At 42.6% G+C, this 22077-nt stretch overlaps 1 protein-coding gene across 2 annotated transcripts in view; it reads right to left on the bottom strand.

Moving 5' to 3' along the window:
• Positions 1 to 476: 476 nt before the first annotated feature.
• The window catches only part of LOC106610773 (collagen alpha-1(XII) chain), a 72123-nt gene continuing 50522 nt past the window's right edge, over positions 477 to 22077 (bottom strand). For both annotated transcript variants that reach the window (XM_014210332.3, XM_014210333.3), the window contains 24 exons: positions 21852 to 21926; positions 21596 to 21735; positions 21276 to 21399; positions 20925 to 21068; positions 20463 to 20627; positions 20302 to 20340; positions 20031 to 20169; positions 18866 to 19008; positions 18251 to 18360; positions 12625 to 12783; positions 12198 to 12275; positions 11235 to 11321; positions 10611 to 10664; positions 9986 to 10081; positions 9562 to 9615; positions 8232 to 8285; positions 7747 to 7800; positions 7195 to 7266; positions 6821 to 6856; positions 6669 to 6735; positions 6386 to 6568; positions 5776 to 5853; positions 4219 to 4389; positions 477 to 3788 (listed from right to left, as the gene is read on the bottom strand). In XM_014210332.3, the coding sequence (XP_014065807.3) occupies positions 3778 to 3788; positions 4219 to 4389; positions 5776 to 5853; positions 6386 to 6568; positions 6669 to 6735; positions 6821 to 6856; positions 7195 to 7266; positions 7747 to 7800; positions 8232 to 8285; positions 9562 to 9615; positions 9986 to 10081; positions 10611 to 10664; positions 11235 to 11321; positions 12198 to 12275; positions 12625 to 12783; positions 18251 to 18360; positions 18866 to 19008; positions 20031 to 20169; positions 20302 to 20340; positions 20463 to 20627; positions 20925 to 21068; positions 21276 to 21399; positions 21596 to 21735; positions 21852 to 21926 (2333 nt within the window). In that variant the 3' untranslated portion in view covers positions 477 to 3777. The remainder of the gene's footprint in view (positions 3789 to 4218; positions 4390 to 5775; positions 5854 to 6385; positions 6569 to 6668; positions 6736 to 6820; positions 6857 to 7194; positions 7267 to 7746; positions 7801 to 8231; positions 8286 to 9561; positions 9616 to 9985; positions 10082 to 10610; positions 10665 to 11234; positions 11322 to 12197; positions 12276 to 12624; positions 12784 to 18250; positions 18361 to 18865; positions 19009 to 20030; positions 20170 to 20301; positions 20341 to 20462; positions 20628 to 20924; positions 21069 to 21275; positions 21400 to 21595; positions 21736 to 21851; positions 21927 to 22077) is intronic.

Genomic DNA, 22077 nt, shown 5'->3' with positions numbered 1-22077 from the left:
CAATTTCATAAAGGCATCAAGTGCAGCCACTGTACGCTCCTCATTACACACATCTCACCAATACATATGTTTTTACATCTTGAACATAGGAATCATTACAAAACGTTTGGTATGATTTCTTATAAACTATTTTCGGCCTGGCCTTGGGAACTTTTCTGGATATAGCCACTATATTATGGTCACTACATTTTCTACTCATGTGGTACGGTATGATATGCCTGTTCTTGTACAGTATGTGTGCCAATCTTAAGAGTGCAGTTAATATTGTACAGTTGTGGACCTTCTCCTTCAATTGCATGTTCCATGTGATCTCGTCATACTAAGTGTTCCTGTATCTATAAGCCTATGTGTAGCTATAACCTATTAATACTCTACTAAGTACATTTTGGGAGGGATTGGCATCTGCCATGTTATCATACTGTATCTAATGTTTGCAGCTACAGTGCACACCACAGACATGAGACTGAAACAAAATATACATTTTCAGTAGTTTTATTGAAAAATGCCTCTTCTGTTTCAGAAATAAATAAGAAAATAAGGCTGTGGAATTCACGATGTGCAGTTAAAACATGACAAAAGCAATTCTATGTCCATAGTCTTGCAAACAAATTACAACTGCATTTGGTATTGATACAAAACAACAACTATATATTTATTTTTTTCCTTTTTTTCTTTACTAAATATACAACACAGACATGCAATTCCACCTTTGGTAAAAATCAGCTGTGAGTAGGTATTATAAAAACAGACACACATTCGGTCTAAAGTAACTAATTGAAAGCCGGATTTACCAGTCGATGAGAACCTTTCATGGAGCTGGAACCAGTAACCCTCTTTCTGATGAGGAGGGTGGCAAACTATGTGATTTCAATAGAACAGACCGCTTGACATTGTGACATTTACAATTAATTATGAGGGACAGGGGTAATGTGGATGGGTACAGAAACATACATACAGTGGCAAGAAAAAGTATGTGAACTCTTTGGAATTATCTGGATTTCTGCATAAATTGGTCAAAGAATTTGTTTTGATCGTCATCTAAGTCACAACAACAAACGCAGTCTGCTTTAACTATTAACAGACAAGTTATTGTATTTTTCTTGTCTATATTGAATACATCATTTAAACATTCACAGTGTAGGTTGGAAAAAGTATGTGAACCCCTAGGCTAACCACTTCCAGAAGCTAATTGGAATCAGGAGTCAGCTAACCTGGAGTACAATCATCGAGACAAGATTGGAGATGTTGGTTAGAGCTGCCCTGCCCTATAAAAAACACTCCATTTTTTTTTGTTTGCTATTCACGAAAAGCTGATGTGAACCATGCCTCGAACAAAAGAGATCTCAGAAGACCCACGATTAAGAATTGTTGACTTGCATAAAGCTGGAAAGGGTTACACAAGTATCTCTAAAAGCCTTGATGTTCATCAGTCCACGGTAAGACAAATTGTCTATAAAAGTTCAGCACTGTTGCTACTCTCCCTAGGAGTGGCTTTCCTGCAAAGATGACTGCTAGAGCACAGCGCAGAATGCTCAATGAGGTTAAGAAGAATCTTAGTGTCAGCTAAAGACTTAAAGAAATCCAAAAAAGGCATGGTTTGGGACTGCTTTGCTGCATCAGGGCCTGGACAGCTTGCTATCATCAACAGAAAAATGAATTCCCAGGTTTATCAAGACATTTTTCAGGAAAATGTAGGGCTATCTGTTTGCCAATTGAACCTCAGCAGAAGTTGGGTGATGCAACAGGACAACGACCCAAAACACAGAAGTAAATCAACAACAGAATGGCTTCAACAGAAGAAAATATGCCTTCTGGAGTGGCTCAGTCAGAGTCCTGACCTCAACCCAATTGAGATGCTGTGGCATGACCTCAAAAGAGCAGTTCACACCAGACATCCCAAGAATATTGCTGATCTGAAACAGTTTTGTAAAGAGGAATGGTCCAAAATTCCTCCTGACCGTTGTGCAGGTCTGATCCGCAACTACAGAAAACTTTGGTTGAGGTTATTACTGCCAAAGGAGGGTCCACCAAGGGTTCACATCCTTTTCCACCCTGCGCTGTGAATGTCGATTCGCTGTGTTCAATAAAGACATGAAAGCGTATAATTGTTTGTGTGTTATTAGTTTAAGCAGACTGTGTTTGTCTGTTGTTGTGACTTAGATTAAGATCAGACCAATTTATGCAGAAATCCAGTTAATTCCAAAGGGTTCACATACTTTTTCTTGCCACTGTATACTTCCCCTAATGTATTTGCTGACTTTGACATGATTAGTGCATTAAACATTGGACTCTAATAAACACTTAATGCAGTTATATTACAAGCAGAGACACTTAAGGGAACAGTTAGCAAGCACACAGATTTGTAATGAAATAATGTCTAGATTCTTTATATTTTTCACTTAATATTCCTAAATTTAGCTTGTTTATGTGTAGAGATATGTACAATAAAGCTAGGGGTATCAAACCCATAGATTTTATTATCTGAATTTCACTAATACTCGCTCATGTAAAAATGTAGATAAATTCAATATAACAATTCTTTTTTTATTTTTGTTTATTGTGATATCCTCTCTGCATCATCTCTTGATAGTGACCTCTTTCCTCTCTGGTTTCGTGAGTAACCAGGCGACTGTATAGCCTCAGATTCGTCTTCCGATTCTTCCTCGAGTATAGGGACTATGTAGGTTTCAGGATCGAGCTCGTAGCCGGTGGCTAGAAATATTTGTTTGGCCAATCAAACAGGACTTTAGTTGGCAGTCTGAGACTTGACATGCACAATGTACAACCTAAACTTTCGACTAGCTCCTAAATATGAATAATCAACCAAGGTATTCACTGTATGGACCTAAGAACTGTTATTTATCTGTTAAATTCTCGGTTTCTAAGAATGTTAGTGATTCCATGCACTCTAGCACTTAATGTTATTGACAACTATCAACCATGTTGAACACATACCCCAAATAAAGATAAATACCAATACAAGTAATATGGGATGGAATTTGCATCAAAACACTAAGACGACACTGCCACTAGTGTCTAGCTCTTGCCTATATCCCTTTGCTAGTCCTAAAACCCACTGAGGTATTAGAAAACAAATGTTCTACAGCAAAGGAACTAATATGATGTATATATGTTTTTTGTTTTAAATGAAGAAAATGGCAAGAAAATAACATTTAGCATAGATTAGGCAAACATACAAAGAACATCATTATTAAATGTACAAATGGCACATGCTTCAGTTTGGATTGGCGTACAAGCTGTGTAAGTCACTCAGGCATCATAATAAAACCGAGGGTTATGCTGGAAGTAAGTCAGTAAGAAGCGGGTTAAAAGGCACGAGCTCAATACAGATGTCAACTGATTTTAGTGGATTGTGTGGTTCAAACATCATTTACAAGGCACAATTAGTTTATTTACAGATATCACGTCTCCATGTTAACACTGTTGTTCTTTTGTTATGAGATCCAATTTATTAGTAGGGTTTTTTTGAGTGGTTTTTTTACATGCTCCTCCCTGCGCAGAGAAGCCCTCTCTCTCTCGGTTTGCTGGGGTTTTTGCTCAAGATGCAAACAGGCCAGTAGGGTTGCCATCTCTGCAGCTTGTCTGATAGAAGCTGTGAAGTGGTGTTAGTGCCAGTCCACTCCTTTCTTTCTCGTTTTGGGTTTTTAACGTTGTTCATCAGTTATGTCCATGATGGTTATCCTTACGGGGTCATTAGCCAGTGAGCTAACATCTCAGTAACAGGACTTCAAAGTGTAAGGCGGCTTAGAAAGTTTACTAGGACCGACCTGAAAACAGTTCAAACAGGGGGTTAGATCTCTCTGTTGGAGAAAGTTATTTGCCATTTCTATTTGTTTTACATGCTATTATGAATATTAACTCTATGACAAACATATTGAGACCTTGGAAGTAAAGGGTTTATAATGTTGTGAAAAGCCTGTTGTGGCTGCTAAGATAAATCCACTATACCATTTGCATAAAGTTTGTTGGATCAAAAGGAACTGGATACTTATACTGAATATCAACATTGCCCTTTTGTTAAAAACCCTTGAAATCCAAGGTCTCCATATATTGAACCAGAGCAGAAAGTTAGCTGTTGAGTACAGTATCTCTCTGTAAGTTGTAAATAAATTAGTGTGCATACGTTACATTCGTACATTCACTATGTATTCAGCTATCCTGCCATGCGGATAGAGATTCAGTCAGTCGTGGACATACCTGGGTAGCCTTGTCCATTGTAAGGAATGCCAACACACTGGGAGGAATCACAGTAGCCAGGGGGCCCGGGTGGTCCCCTCACTCCTGAGGTTCCCTGGCGACCAGGAGGGCCACGAGGCCCAGCAGAGCCCGTAGCACCTGTGGGGCCAGTCCGAGCCTCACCTGGTGGCCCTGGGAATAGATAAAGAAAGGTAGGGTGTGGGAATTAAATAACAAATACTCAGACTCAGAGCGAAACCCACACTGACATTACCCTTAAATCGCAACTGGAAGTGGAGGGGGGGAAATTGGTTTATACCACTGTAATTTAGATATTTAGACAGCTCAATTAAAAGTCTGAAAAAAAGCAAGCCAGTCAGACTGTGGAGTTACCCCCTGCCCCAGTCTGTCTAGACAGTACAAACCAAGGATGGAATGTCCCCCCCCCCCCCCCCCCACTCTCTCTCGCTCTCTTAAGTGAGCACATGTGTTGTCAATGAATGGGCCACCAAAGCAATGCTCATTGTACAAAAATCTGATTCTCCCACTCAGCAATGAGTAATCATCGCTAGCTACCTTCCTCCTTCTGCTGCTAGGTTGTGTCTCACTTCATTCACAGAAACAGACTTGGCAGTGTTCGACTGAAGGGGAAAAGTAGACATCAATGACTGGCCTGATATCTCCACTAGCCCGTGATAGGAAAGCTTCTGGGGACTCAGGGCCTTCACATGCTGAATTTCAATTAAAGGGGAATGCTATGTTAAAGGGGCCTCCATGAAGACAGAATAATATCAACATTGAATAAGACGGCTATTAGAGACTAATCCTCAGCCATTTCTAGAATGGGTTTGGGATCACTGGTGAATGATTAGAGGTAGGAGTAAGATTGTTTTGATTATAGAAAATTGCAGCTATAATGCATCAGCACATGTTAAATCCTTCATTCAGAAATAGACCTAGGCCCTCAGACATATGATGTATTATACTGTATGTTGATCTTGCATCATCAGACTTGTGGTATGTTGATCAAGAGGAACTTTAATTCCCATGGCAAACGTGTGAACACATCTGTGCGGACCGATCCCATGAAGAAGAAACATACATTCTCTCTAGAAAGGAGAATATGTTTGCTGGAAATACATTTGATCGTTTGCTAAGAATTTATGAAGCACAGCAGCCCAAACGAAGGTTCTTGAGACAAAGCTTGGCAAATCTTGGCCTGCCCCTCAGGTCTGTCATTTAGAATGCACTGGGAGGAGTTCTAAAGGTCACAAAGAGACGTCCAAGTACAGGATGTAGAACAAAATGGCTGCCATGGTGAAACTAGGTCAGAACTGTAGATCAGGAAGTAATGAATGGGAACATATTGTCTCCCACGGTTGAAAACGACCGTTTAGAGTAAATATGTGGTAATATTCTTAGGTTCCATGCCTTGTTGTTAAGGTACATGAGCTGAATTACAGAGTCAGGGGCTTGCATTAATGGTCCCTGTTTTCTAGTGAGATGGGGGGGGACCTTGGAAGAGGCATAGCTGTGCAATAGGTTATTGTACTTGAGAAGTGATGTCCGAGGTCTTACCAGGCGGACCACTGAGTCCTCTCTGTCCTCTCTGTCCTGTTCCAGGGGATCCTCTCTCGCCCTTCTCTCCTGGCGTCCCTGCAACAACACAATCAGACCCAGAGAACGGGTTATTAGCAATGACAAAAGGTCCCATTGTACAGTACAATGTACCTGTATCTGTAACAGAAAATAACTGCTCTTGAAACCACAAATGAGCATGTTTGAGGATGGAGGAAATTGTAGCATAGATCAGATTTACTGTAGGAAGTGAAGCATGATGGCAGATGACCCTCAGGTCTTAGCATGATGTCAGGTTCCAACTTCAACCCTATATGTTCAGACTACTGTAGATGGGGGTTATGCACAATCGCTTGCAATCAAAACTGCCGTTTGATCTTTGAGCTCGTCATTATTTAATTATACCATCATTGTAAAAATTTCAATGCTACTCCAGATGATTTGCTATGAGGTTACATGGGATGAACAAGAGCACAGACTGTGTCCTACATGTAAGCCATAACTTGAAGTTCTGCATCTCTGTAGGACTTGTAATTGACTTTCTAGCCATCCAAAAACAGACAGGAAGTAATACAACAGGCAAACAAAAAACAACACATATCACACTCACCTCTCTCTCCTTGGTTTCCAGGTAAGCCGGCGTTTCCAGGGAAACCGTTTCGGCCAGTCTGTCCAGGTTCTCCAGGGGGACCTGTGTTGCCGGCAGGACCAGGGGGGCCGGCAGGGCCCGGGTTGTTGCTACGGTAACCAGTGGGGATCTGGTTGATCATATTATCAATTCTGCTCATTTGACCTGAGAGGAATGAATAAAGATATGATGTCAGACAATGAATCCAGTCTGTGTTTGTGTACCCAACCAATGCTGGCTTATGACGTTCTAAACGGCCACTCACTGTTCACAAGCTGTTCACAAACTTGTCTGGCAATGGAGCGCATCAGATTTTGAGATGCAAAGTCTCCCTGGAAAACACACACATTTTGGTGAGACAAGGTAATGCTACTCTGAAAAGTAATAAAGTGTCCAAAGATACAGTACTGTACATACCCTCTCTCCCTTTTCTCCCTTTATTCCAGCCAATCCCTGTGAAAGAGAGGAAACATTGATTTTCTCAATAACAGGAATGGCATTCATTTGCATGAGATTTGCAACGTTTTCCAACTGAATCGAATGCAATCAGGGGTAAATGTTCCGAATAAGGTCATCCAGTCAGAACCAGAGTAAAATCCAAGACACAATGCAATCAACTGTTGTAATTTCCATTGTTTGTAACCAAACCATCCCTTCATGCTTCCACAAATGAAGTTTAGAACTTAATTTCAAGAGTGGGAGGAAATTCTGCACTATTTTGGCACATCTTGGCCATTGCCTCCTTGAAGACCCATGCAAATCACCATATGACCACTTGTATGTGTACATACTGGGTTTCCTGTGTCTCCTGGTTTTCCTTGGTTGCCTGTGTTTCCTGTGTTTCCTGGAGATCCTGGACTTCCCTGGATGATGGACAGATAACAGCGTCATTGTTACATCCACTTACCAAAGTTACCAAGGAGTAAATACAAGAACAACAACCACTCCCGGTCTCTGTTAAATAACATGTTGTATAATACGGTCCAGCCTTATATTGTGATGTATATCCACAGTCAAGGCACCATACAGTATACTGTGCCAAGAACACTAAAGTGGGTGGAAACACTCCCAACAGGGATAGGATGCTTAATGGTCCTCAGATCAGTCCTTATGGTAAAGTAGGCCCTCTTCCTATTGGAATGGTGTGGCCATTCATTAACTGGAGGCAGGCCTCCACCACAGTATAGGGAATGAGATGCATGCTTTATCGTCAATACTTACTGACGGACTGAGTTTGTCTGTGTTTTGACCACATGCTGCAGGCTAACTAACAGGCTGACTATCAGGCATTAAAAGACACTACCAGGAGGTTTAACTTCTCTTGACTGAAATCCAGTACTCACCATCGGTCCCGTTGGGCCTCTAGGTCCCGAGGGTCCTTCCTTCCCTGGTGGTCCCTGGGGAAAGAAGATGGGCAATCACAAACAGGCAACAATAAAAGTTACACTTCATAAAAAATAAGTTGGCATTAAGTTTTAGTTGCAGTCATTAAGTTGTTGGTATAAAGTTGTTGTTTCAAAGTTATGTTGTCGTTCCAAGAGATGAGTATATAAAGATTTAGTGAAATAAACCAGGACCTCTCTAATCTCCCTAGCGACCCATCTCTGTAGTGTATTTTACTGCACCAGTCCAACGGAGCCAAACTACGTCATCTGACAAGGGTAGTAACATCATTAACATGCAACAGAATACTATGAGCACACAACATTTTAACTGCACACGTTGAGTTAAGTAGGTGATCACATGCTTAAGTGGGTGCTGGCTAGATTAATGGCCTTTCAACAGGGTGTGTACACTAAGCAGCTCTGTGTAGAGGTGCAGATCTTACCCTCACTCCACCTGGTCCAATAGGACCCATAGGACCAGCAGCACCAGCAGGACCCTGCAGGAACACAACACACTCAATCAAACTGTGATAACCAGTAATAACACACACACACACACATCGGACTTGTCCCAAATGGCCCATAATTGCATTTTCATATTGCCAGCAATTATAGGTACTCGTTTTCTCTCTGTTTCTCTCTAGGTTCCCTGTGATTTAGTGAGAGCATGATGCACTTTGCTGATGCATCTTAGTGCCAGTACCTTAGGATACGTGTATTGGCTGTTGAAATGCATGTTGTTAACAGGAGCTTTTGACAGACAAGGCTGCTATAGCCATAATCATAACGCAATGAGAAATTCTCAACTAAATGCTTCTTTAGTATTATTATCTTCGCAGGGTAATTGTTAGGGTTCAGGGGAGTCTCGTATTCCCAAAGTAAAGTCGTCCTTGATGGAATGCGAAATGACTACGTAAATGATGCTCATTATTGACGTTACAGAATACTCCCTCCGATCGTTGGAATCAAGGGGTCTCAGATCATTCAGCACTGGAGTTCTCAGTTTGTAAAGTCCCTGGCCATGCTGGATGTTGTGTGGAGGACCAGTTCCAAAGAATTATCACAGTATGTTGTGGTCCCCTTCTAAGATGTGCAAGGAGTCCATCTATGAGAAGATGAAGGATATCTTCCAAGAAAACTCTTGATCTTTAGTCCCATTGTCTCCAGAAATCGCTCTTTGGGCTTTTGATGCAATGTAGGCTCCAAATACACTTTGAGAACATGATCATGTGGTCATTGGCAACCTGGCAACTCATCCAATGCTGAGGTTGTTTGTCTTCTCAACATATTCTTTCCCAGCTATTTATATCCAATTAGTGGTACCCAAGTAGCGCCACGAATAGTCTGCAAATACCTATTTTTGGCCTTGACTACAGGGTTTAGAGTAAGTGCAGTTGCAGAACTGTAGTGGAATTTATTTTAAATGTTTTACATTTCTTTATTTAACTGGGAAAGTCAGTTAAGAACAAATTCTTATTTACAATGACGGCCTACACGAACATGTACAGTTCATGTCAATCCTCCACTCCCATTGGCAAGACCATTCTGTCCCATAATATCTTAACTGGTGGCCGTCCACTGAGTGTCAAACAGCAGGTTGATTGGAGAGTATATCCCACTCTGGGGACTGTATGGTCTACCTCCTACTTTGAAAGTGGTTGCAGCATTGCCATGTGGACAGATTCCAGGCTCCAGTAGCACTGCTTCTCTCAGCGAATCGCCTCCGGTTTCCTGTTCCAAACCACAACTAATGAAAAAGAGAGCTGTACTCACTTTCAGCCCAGTCAGGCCTGAGTCTCCGGGATCTCCCTTTGGTCCGGGGCGTCCCTGAGAAGACAAAGAGAAGGAGAGGATTAGAACTATGAGTACAAAGGGAAGTCCAACCCTGAACAACTACAGGGATCTGGTGTTTCTCTTTGTCATGTAATCTGTAACTGAGAGTGAATTTACGCCCAGCTTTAGGAGAATTTCCAGGAGGAAGAACTTTCTAGAATAAATAGGATCTTAACACTCGGTGACTGTGTGTGTAAATCATAAGTCAGGGAGGACGTCCTACAGTCCCCACACACTGTGAATCCTACAGAACACTCCAGATGAAGGATAGCTGCAGTGACGGCTGCAATTGTATTTTTATGTTCACTAAACATAAACCCCTAAGACACGGGTTTTCCTCGTAATCTAAGGGGGTGTTACTTACAGGTTCTCCTGGCAGAGACAAGCCGTTAGGGCCTTGTGGACCTGGAGGTCCGGATTGTCCTGGAAGTCCTTGTTCTCCACGGGGGCCCATTGAACCCTATGGTAGAAGCGGAATGACAAAACCAAACATAGTCCCATTACTTTTAAACTATTCACACCATATCTCACTGTAGACCTCTCCACAGCAGGGCTGAGAGAATGAGAATGAACTGTTTGGTGAGAAACAAGTTCTATTTCTCATCAGACCTCTCGACACTGGCCTCCGTAAATCAAACTGGGGAAAAATACACAGTACAAATCAAGCTAAAGAATATACAGAACATTCAATAAGTGAGTTCAGATGTGAGCAATCTGTTTTGTCTGATGGGGCATGCAAATGGCGGACTGTACTGTTCAGTGGTAACTGCTTTGAGATCCCTACTGCATTGTGCTGAACTCTGCTTTACTGTAAATTAGTTGGGCCTTGGACTGTAGCCGAGTTAGCTCAGTTGGATATGGCTTGATTCAATGTTTGATTGCGGCTCGGACCACACAACACCATAATATCCAATGACTCAGACTCATTAATCGCTCTGGATCCAAGTGTGTGTTAAATGGCTTGATAATGATCCAAAATCTTGACTTACAGTTGGGCCTGAGTCTCCTCTTTCTCCTCTGGGTCCTTTAGTACCTGGTCCACCCTGGGAAAGTCAAGACAGAATGAAAGACAGAGTCAGAGACGGAGAATCAGAGCCATCCCCACAACAGGAGCTGCTTCCAGACCTAAACCTCAAGCCTTCAGGAATCCCCACAGGGGCGTAGTGAGGTTGCAAAGTGAAGCATACATATTCCAGACTCCTCTTCAAGGTTTTTCCTGTTATTTTTTTTCTTCAGATGGGCATTTATCTTTTGACACATCTCTAAGCCTGATAGCCCACACCTCATCGCACGCCATTCATCTCATTCCCCTCTCTTTCGTTTTCCATGGGAAAAAACACGGATACTCACATGAGGGATGTCCCCACTCTAATATCCACATGCTTAAACTTTAGAGCAGGGCAACAATTATGAAGAAAAAATAATACCTCTGTAACACTATTCCTATATGTCCACATCATCATAGTGGAGACAGAGTGGTATCATCATCATCATCATTATATGAGAGAGTAGACAGAGAGCTTTGCCGCCAGGCGAGGACAGACTGAAGTAGAGAGAACCCTGCACCAAGACAAGGCGAAATGGAGGGATGGAGGTATGGTTAATGTCTTTACCGAGGGGCCGGGTGGCCCCGGAGGGCCAACACTGTCCTGTGCACATGTGCACGCGTGTGGAAGAGCCGGGCACTTGAGCTCATCTCTCTGCAATACAGAAAGGAAGGAGAGGGGGAGGGAATGGAAGATAATGAGAATGTAAAAAATACTTTACTAAAATACAATATTAATAGTATGACCCATTGGGCATCTCTTGACATCTGTGGGCCTTTCTGGTAACCCACAAAATACAGATAAGTGCAGATAGGAGTATCTGTATTGAAAATGAGTGCCACTGCTCTGACAACCCAAACCATAAAATGGTGCCTTGAAGTTTTCCTTAAGGAAACCCATTAGAAAAGCTGATAAAGTTTTTAGAAAACTGGGGTGCATACTGAAATATGACTGCTGCCCTAATGGAGTGCATGGCCTACACACAAATACTCTTTGACAACTGAAACCCAACTGTTTTGTGGAAGGAAATATGTGACATCTTACACAACACAGCCTTCTTTGCAATGATATATGAATATATCATGCAAATTACACAGAGAGGGAGAGATGGGTAATTGGCTACAGTCAAGTAAGTAAGTGCACATGTATCTGGTAATAAACATATCACAGATGAGTACAATGATTCATCTGTTCACCACATGATCAAAAGGACCAGTTGTTTGGGTGGGACTGGAATTGTAAAACTGTACTGAGATTAGTCCAATTAAAGAGGAATACAATGGTCTATTCAGGCCTGCCAATGCAATCATTTCATTTTAAACTTTTTCCCAGCTAGGCTTCAGACAAAGTCTATACAGCACATGCACACTTTAGAAATAACATGTAACCTCTGACACATGCATGGTAAAATATAATGACGCTCTTAACTTATAGTACGTGCTAGAGGGCGAGTCAAAGTGCCAAGGCTTGATGGTACTGTACAGGTATGAGGCCTTACTAGAGGGCCGTCCACAGCGAAGCTGCTCTTACCGTGGCCGGGAGGTCACAACATTTGTCTCTGCTGGTCCAGCTCAAGCTGCACACAATATCAAACATCTGGAGCTGGAACTGTACAACAGAACAGAGAGAGGAGAACAAGAGAGATCAGAACACAGATGGGCGTTACACATGGCTTCCATTGAGCTCCAGCGTTGAGGACTCAGAAACAACACGGCTCCAGACGCAGGCCAGCACCCACAGAGAGCTGGAACACAGGTAAGATGAGTGGGAGAGAGAGCAGCGTCTTTCATTCCTCCAGCAATGACTGTGAGTTGTAGTTCTTACTTGAGCATCAGCAGATGAGGAGCTAGGTGTAAAACCTGGGCACTTTGCACTTCACACTTAACACCAATAGCTTGTGTGTGAGTGACGGATGCATTTCCTTAGGGGTTTTCCAGTTTGAACATTTTCCACTCACCGTTGCCGACTCCCTTTTTGATCCACCTGACTTAGCCATCTTTCCCAGCACCTCATAGCCGTCTGTGGAGATGTTGTTGGCCTCCTTGATGGGTTTCTCTGCCACCTCCTGGCAGTCCACGTTCAGTTTGACCCTCTCGGGAGAAACACTGATGTGAAGCTGTAGCAGGAGGAGGAGGAGGAAGAGGAAGAGGATTATTAGTCAAGACCACTCTAATCTCAATATGAACTACGACAGCAACAACAACGGGTGGCAGGTAGTCTAGCGGTTAGAGCGTTGGGCCAGTAACCAAAAAAACGCTAGTTTGAATCCCCGAGCCGACAAGGTGAAAAATCAGTCAATGTGCCCTTGAGCAAGGCACTTAACCCTAATTGCTCCAGGTCACCTTGATAATGGCAGACCCTAGCCGTGACCCTTTACTCTCAGAGGGCGTCTCAGGGGTAGTTGGGATATGTAAAAAAAAAAAACATTTCCAAAGTGAAGTAGGCCAAATATAAGCACCCACCATATTATTATTATTATTTTATTACAATGTTTGGACATCCAGGCTTGCGAAAGATACTGAGAGCATCCAGAGTTTTTGACATGCCATTTCCGTATTAAAAAAGAGCCTCTCTCTACAATGGAAAGACCTAATAAGCAACATTATTCGATAGTCTCGTAACATAAACTACATTTTTTTATTTGATTTGATACTAAGAACCCAGTTGAACCCATGTGGAGTCGAAACACCTAAAGTCTAACTGATGTTTATTAAGATGCTGCACTGTATTTCACTAAATCACCACTATTAACATGATTTGTTATTCAGTCCTCCTTATAATTAAGTTATTATATATATATTTTATTTCACCTTTATTTAACCAGGTAGGCCAGTTGAGAACAAGTTCTCATTTACAACTGCGACCTGGCCAAGATAAAGCAAAGCTGTGCGACAAAAAACAACAACACAGAGTTACACGTGGGACAAACAAAAGTACAGTCAATAACACAATAGAAAAATCTATATACAGTGTGTGCAAATGGAGAAAGGAGGTAAGGCAATAGCTTAGAATCACGTAAGAACATTCTGGTTTTAGGTCCCTTGGAAGAAAGTTGATATCAGAACATTAAAAAAATCTAAAAGATAAAACAAGCTCATGGCTATATATGAAACAACACGCACTGTCAGAATATGGGCCTTTGAAATGATGTTGTTTGTGGTAACCCATCAAAAGTGCTACACTTTACATACTTTCCTGTGCAGTTGCATTTTTTTTAAACAGTCTGACAAGCTTTCACCCTGACAGAGAGAGCAGGCTAACATTACTGTCCTATAGAGCAATAACAACCGCACTTGGCAACCACTCACAAAATTACAGTGGACTTTCTTGGCAAGAGAACAGACTATCTGGCCAACCACAGGAGAGTGGTCTGATACCTCGGGATCCTGGCATGGACATATATACTATGATGCACTTGTGGGATAACCAAAAATAACGCTCAATGATGTACTGCAAGTGCAAAGAATGCGAACTTATACATTACTGGAAAATATTACTGGAAAATTAGTATTCACCATAAAACGGTCAGTGTTTTCTCTCATCATTTGAAAGCAAACTAGAATTCCATCAACTGAAAAGGGCTGATGTTGGTGAACAGGAAGCTTATTCAATTGGAACCCAATCATTGAATCGCACAATGGCTCATTCTCTAACAAAGGCCTGAGACAACTCTCACACTGACACAGACGATTAACATCTTCTGAATGGATCAAAAACCACAGGAGTCAAGACAGACCAGACCTCCACTTCCACCGTGACCAGCCAAGTCACAATTACACTCAATTAATCCTCCCTTCCTCTGCCCATAGCTCTTCTGGACATTGACACATCTGGAACACTTTCTCTTTCTCAGCACTCCATTCACACTAGTATGGATTCTCCCATTGGTATACTGTAGACACCATAATGTAGGCTATATCGGAGCTAGGTGTCCAGTCCACAGACATAGTACAGTAACAGCTCATATAGTCATATATTGGCTTCTCTTGCCTTATTTCCCCCTGATTCCCCTGACATACGTTCATGATTTCTATCGGACTCCATTTTCTTAGTATTGGCTGTCTTCACGGCTCCTCCTTTTTCTCCCTCCTGAGCCCTGATGGCCATGAAATCACAATTCATGTCCAGCCTTGCTACCTAAGATAGGATTCCTTAATTAGATTGACATATCTCTCTCACTTACCTGAAATGTTTTGATGCAGCGCTAAATTGCATTCACAGATCTCAGCTTTTTTCAGGAAGACACAAAATCCTAGTTTAGGTATACTACTGCCACCATATCATTCCAGACATCTACGCTCCCATGTCCAGTCCTGGAGGACAATGGAATATTCCCATCCAGGCTTCTGAAGGAGCTTGCTTAGCCTTGGCTGTAAAGTCACCATTTCATTTCCGAGTGGCTTCCTCTGGGGCTGAAATGGTTGTATACGTCATTAAATCTGCTTGGCTACCTCACGGAATGGAAGGCTTTTAAAAGAAGGCATCAGAGAAAACACTGTAATAACGAGAGTACAAAGAGGGCAGTCAGGGCTATGGCAGAGTATCAGTTAGAGATTGACCAAAGACCAACGTTTTAAACAACTTGGGTTCTTTGGAGCATTCTCTTCTCCCACTAATTCTCAATTAGTGCATGCAAATACTGGCAAAACCTAACTACCCATTCCCTGAATGGAAAGTTTGAGAGAGTTTGGATCCTCTCAGAGAATAATAGCTGCATTTGTGAAGCTTTAAGTATGGGGAAACTGCAGAGTGGGTGGACTGAATACATCTAGCTATGACAAAAACCACTAAAAACGTTCATATTTCCACTTGATCGCAACAAAATGCAAAACCTCCAATGGCACCAATGATACATACAATATATGAGTTGATGAAATACCGTTTACCCTGCTATTGAACTATATGAAGTAGCTACACCCTACACATTTTACTACACTTGGCAAACATCAGGACTATAGTTCAAATGAGAGCATGGGTCAGACTAGAAATAAAGATGAGGGTTGGTTTGGATTATTGTCTCATATTTTCCCATGGACATGTCTAATCTTAGAATTAACAATTCATTTTGTGAGTGAAATAGTCGAGAGGAGGGGAAAACCTCAAATGTATTATGAGTCTCATAACAATCTATTCTGAGTTCATATCAAAAGATATGAAGTGCTCTGAGGTAGGGCACACTATACATGCTAAGGGCTACATTTGAGCATTTGGGTAACAGCTGTATTTAAGTCCAGCTGTCTTTTCTGACTTCACTAGTCAGATAGGTTCTAGCGCCACACGCTGAGGTCACTCCAAACCACCCATGGATGAACCATTGGGAAACCACAATACACACAAAAACACCAGTCAGTAACTACAGTACACACATGCACCAGTCCAGCAATTAATCTGGTAGGTAGACCGCTGTAGATTCCTTTACCCTCAGCGCAGTAACCACAGCACCACATACTAGCCACTCAGAACACTCAGACTGCAGGCACCACCACAGCAATAGAAAAGAAACACAGACACATAGGCTGGTACCCAACTAGAGCTCTGATGATGTCATTGTGCTGATGTCACTGACGTCATCGGATATAGCCCTGACCCAACATTTTCCAGGGTCCCATTCATAACACTGTCCTGTAATTAGCTTTGCTGCTTAGTGGTCTGACTGAAACTAGATTTATTTTAGGTTCTATGGGCAAACCATTCTCCCTCATAACTTGAATGTGTTCAGAGTGGACTCATTGACCTTAGGAAGTACATTTGATGTCAGATCAGAGTAGACTACACTAGAGGGTCCTCGTGATTTTAGAGGACCCTCAGAAACATGGATTCACTTGAAACATTCTTCAAGTCCATTGGAAACAGTAACATCTACATCTTAGATGTATCTTACATCTTGAAACGTTCATAAAATAATATGAAAATATACTGACGTTCATCGTTTAAATCCTTCTCATCTTATGATAGCTGAGCATAACAGAGGATGTTTTACATTGTGCCCTGCTTTGAGTTGGGCCTAGTGTTTGATGTCCCATGTGAGCTCCTCTGCTCCTGCTGTGACATTGCGGTACCCAGAATGTGGCAGAAACACTCTATATGACGGTTTTAAAACTTGGCATTGTGACAAAATCATTCTAGAGAAACAAGGGCTTTTGTTTCTGAGCTGAGCATAACAGAGGATGTTTTACATTGTGCCCTGCTTTGAGTTGGGCCTAGTGTTTGATGTCCCATGTGAGCTCCTCTGCTCCTGCTGTGACATTGCCGTACCCAGAATGTGGCAGAAACACTTTATATGACGGTTTTAAAACTCGGCATTGTGACAAAATCATTCTAGAGAAAGAAGGGCTTTTAAAATCAATTATGGCATTGTCTGTAGTGTTATTTCAACAGGGTTGAAAAGCCTTGAGTGGCTAATGACTGAAGGTATGTTCTCAATAACCCCCACTCAGACTTGGCATTGTAATCCCACCATAGGAAAGTAATAGGGCGGCAATGGGAATCCACAGTCAGAGGCAGGAAGATGTGAAGTATAGGAGATGCAATATATCGCCAAATATCTCCATTCATGTTTACAGATGTTTGTAAGTCTCTTTGGGCTTGTTGAATTTGTTGGTCGATTACATCAGTTTATTCCCCCGGCTGCAAACATGGCGTGTGATAATACTTTGAGAGGATTTTCTCTGACTTTTAGAAACCATCTGTTGAAGCAGGAAATTAATGTTATTAACAGATCATTTGATTCAAGCAGCAAATACTCTTGAAAATACTTCATAGGGCACACGCAGCTAGCTTTCTGTTTTGCGTGGTAAAAGTACGACCTGGTCTTTTTCCCAATGTATCAGGTTTTATTTATTGTAAACGAGGTAAACCACAACAAACACTGATCCAATAACAGCCCATTTCCTCAGAATGTTCAGGAATTCCCACCTGACCGCCGCCAGGACAATGGCCAATCAGCACACTGTAAGCCTCCATCGCTAGGCTAACTGGTTGCACATTGTGCAAGGTGACCATGGGTCACCAAAGTCTCCTCCAACCTTTGGAAAGATATTTATAGTCCTTCCAAACCATTCATCAAAATAACTGCCTAAAGTCTCCGAAAACAAAGCTAAACGCCAGATTGTAAAAAGGCCTGAACTCCACTTTGGCACCGAATCCATATCGCATTCAGTGTCGTGAGAGGTAGGTAACCAGATCCTAGCTAGACCTTAGTCTTGGCATTGATTATCACCTCGGTAGGTGAACTCAATGAGGCAAAACACTAATCCACAGAAACGTCAACTATGAACAGACATGACCGCTCATAAAGACTGGTAACAGACAAATACATCTATCATAGGTGGTGACCATATCAAGGGTACACATCCCAGACAGGAATAATCTCCCCTGAACATTAATCTAAACATTTTACCACAGAAATCCATTATTCATGTGAAAAGGCTTCTTTGGACCCTGGTGTTTTGGAAGTAATTATCCCAAATGATTGTAGATTATTGCTGATCTGTATGTCCTCAGGAAATTCAACCAGAAAAATAAGCCAAGATATGTGATTCCTTTGCCAAGCCTTAATGTCATTCAAGTGAAATGGTGTTTACCTTGTGGAAGCTTCCGTGGAAAACTCTCTTCACTTGATCCTCATTAAACGTGGCTCTCTGGATCTCCCCTCTGGTGTCCTTGTTGTAGAACGTGATTGTTTTGCTGGAAGCTGAAAAGAGGGAACGATGGTTTCAGATGGCCCCCATACATTACAGGGAGAAGTCACGCAACACACATGGAAACAGACACAGAGAGTGAGCTACAGGGGATATAGCCCTCACAAGTAAACACTTATGAACAACTAAACACTTAGGTAACTAGCGAATACTTAGGTACAGTACTTGATCACAAACTTAGGCACACAAGGGAACACTTATGGACTTGGAAATACACACAGAGCGTAAAAGTCAGTGTCAAACCAAAACACTTTCCTATGAGAGTGAACTTGATACAGCCATGTCTGGGGGTTGATGTTTTTGCATTCAGAGGTCTGAATCTCCTTTGTCCTGCATTTACCAAGAGAGGATCAATGGACCGTAGCGACCTACAGGTCATTACACTGGTCTAAGTTTCTAAACACTGTTATCTGATGCAGTAAGGAGGGGAATCAGACCACAGCTGTTGGGCAGCCACAGCTTACCCCATAAGAGAAACAAAGCATGGCGGGGTCTTACGGTTGACGGTGACCCCAACCTCAGGGTTGTTGTTGCTGTCAGCAATCTGCCAGATATCAAATGCCTGGTTGGGGGTGTCGGGGAGGAGACGGAAGAGCAGGATTATGGTGTAGGATGGAGGAAGACCCTCTGGGTGGATCTCCCTGGCAGGAACAAAAATACAGGATACAGGTGTCATGGAAGACATCTTTCATGGAGCTAAAGGATTCTACTTTTGTAAGATGGTCAACTTCATAGACACCAGCCTTGAGAATATCTGATCACCACTTTACTCACTGGGCACAGATGTCAATTCAAAAGTCTATTCCACGTTGATTCAACGTAATTTCATTGAAATGACATGGAAACGTTGATTCAACCAGTGTGTGCCCAGTGGGTATAGATCATCAGATAATTATAAATCTTTGAGCAACATCAGAGAGTTCACAAAAACCTGTTTGGATTAAGATGGCAAATCGTAACCTATACAACCTTTGGCCAGGATGAAACACTAGATTCTTTGTAACTCCTGGAAGACCAAAGACACAGAGCAACAATGCTGGCACCTTAAAAACCACACCATAAACCAAAAAGACACACAATATCCACCCTGTCACGTTGGCCACACAACCTGAAAATGGTTGCCAGTTTTACCCCAGCCTTGAAAAATTACTGACATATTGAAATATTTTTCTGTCCCTACTTTACGGCTGGAAGTGTTTTCACATGTGCACATTGAGTCAATGGCTAACCCACGCACAAACACAAATCCTTATGGACAAATTAACAAAGCATGCTCGTGCCTTAGAGGTTAGAACAGAATTCTTGAGCAGGTCAGCAATTGCTTGAAGACATTTTAATGGGCTCAATAAAGACCTGGGCTTTTGACCTGTGGCTGCTTTGGTGCTCCCTCCATGACATATGTGGGAGAGGGCCCTGCCCTGGGAGCTTTACACTCCGAACAAAATTATTTTCTCTTACTAACACTTCATATTCAACAAGCTGCAACAACAAACAGAACTGGCAAGGGGCACTGTAGATGCTGGATGGGCGCTGGGGGGACCGCAGACTGCTGAGCCTTTGAAGGTCATTAAAAATGATTACACAGGCCAGCATTATAGTACGCAGGAGAGGAGCAGGCCGCGCACGAAGGAAACAGGCTGCAAGCACGCACACACACACTTACTTTGTGGGCGCAGAGAGGAATGCGTCCTTGTGAAGCCTGTAGGTTATAAAACTGTTGAAGGAGCCAGATTCCATGGACACGCCATTCATGGCAGCAAAGGTCCTGTCTGTGATGTTGAAGCCCTCAAGCATTCTGAAGCCTGGAGAATACACATCAGGTCAATACACAATCATGAGAAAATACAAGTCAATACAAAGGAAGATTCTGTACAGTACTGACTGGCCCGTAGGTGTTATCAGTATCTGTCAGTTTATTCTGAATATATACTTACCAGGTGAAGTAAACCCGTTGATGTAGATCAAAGGACAAGCTGAAGAGGGAGAAATGAAACAACATGACGAGCTGTAAAAGGCTAGAGGACAAAAGACAGCAAACGTCAATCTGGTTTAACTTGTGTCTTAAGGTACTGCGTCATGCCGATGCTAATCTTACTGGATGTGGCCGTTTCACAGATGAATGTGATGAGGTTGTCCTGGATCTTGGCGAACGCGTCAAAGTCATCCACAACAAAGACGTGTCTTTCACTTGGTTTGCTGCCGATGTTCCTCAACTCTGCCATGTCCACATCGGCCACACCGACCACAAACACGCTGTAACCTGGAGTGAGATGAGTACAAAGACAACCTTTGGAATCCATACGCCATAGCCTAGTCAAACCTTAGTGGCTGTTCACATCTATTTCACAGTAGCTGATTAGATCTGCCAGTACAGCACTCCAATTTGAAAAAAAACGAAAACCCCCCAAAAGAGGTAAACAATGCTATACCTCAAAACAAGTTACAAAGCTAGCTACACTAAAATGACGTTTAAAGTCAACTAAGGTTTACTAAACCTTGACTGAAAATATCCAGTTTCTGACTTCTATAAGGACAAATCCCAACTTTGAACACTTACCCGAGTGTATCAGGTTGGAGGCACTCTTCTGGACCTCGTCTTGGGAGCGACCATCGGTGACGACCACCAGAACCTTAGGCACGTGCTTCCTCATGCCGTTGTCTGAGGTGAACACCTTCTCGCCAACGTGCTTCAGAGCAGCACCTGTACACAGAGGGGTCGGACATCAGTCTCAACCTTTAACTATGGACTCATTCAACTCCACTAGCATGATGAAGACACTATGATGACATTGTCGCTGAGTGAATGTATATCGACTTTTCTATTAACTCAACATTATGCATTGAGGGTTAAGGATGTCAGTCAGTCACATTGAGACTGGCAGCCAGTCAGAGTGGTCTGTGGGCGTACCTGTTTTGGTGTTTCCTCCCATGTAGCGGACGAGCTGCAGCGCAGCCAAGGTCCTTCCCTTGTCTTGGTAAGTGTTCAGTTTGAACTCTGTCTTGGCACTGTCACTGTATTGCACAAAAGACACCTGTTTCCAGAAGAAGAGAGAGAGAGAGAGAGAGAGAGAGAGAGAGAGAGAGAGAGAGAAAGAGAGAACATAAAGCATTGACGTGAATCCACTCTAAAAAAGGAAAGGAGAAGAGAATATGCTGTAAACAACCAGAGACTCATCACTTTCGTTTTGAAGCGTTATATCTCAGAGGATAGTCTGCGTGGCTATGTACCTGCATGCCACCAGGGTGGATTACGTCGAAGGCGCCGATCATGCTGAAGACAAACTGGATCACTTTATTGAAGCTCTCGTCTCCAATACTCCAGGAGCCATCAATCAGGAACACCAGGTCAGCCTTGGCTCCCCTGCACACTGTGGAACACACAGAGCAAAGTCAATGGACATGTCAGGCAAGAGACATATAAAGAGTTTCTTCTCTGTGTTAGCTTCACGTCACTCCACAGCCTGCTGACTTGAAACTTCCTTACCGTCCAAAGCAGGGGGGATGGTGGCAGGTGGAGGTGGGGTAGGGGGCTCAGTTGGGGCCTCTGTGGGCTTGATCACTGTAACAAAGACCAGAACATAAACAGTCAAACCATGTGGGCTTTACTAGCATGCCATGTTAGACCCCTGCAAAGACACAGGTGTTTTCTTACACCCTGAGTGTGGTGGGGGGGGTATACATGCGTGTGAACACAATGGAAGTGATATGTT

This window comes from Salmo salar, chromosome 09, assembly GCF_965601325.2.
Source record: "Salmo salar chromosome 09, fSalSal1, whole genome shotgun sequence".
Taxonomy (NCBI): Eukaryota; Metazoa; Chordata; class Actinopteri; order Salmoniformes; family Salmonidae; genus Salmo; species Salmo salar.
The sequence above is the reverse complement of the archived record's forward strand: the minus strand, read 5'-3'. Positions and strand labels throughout refer to the sequence as shown.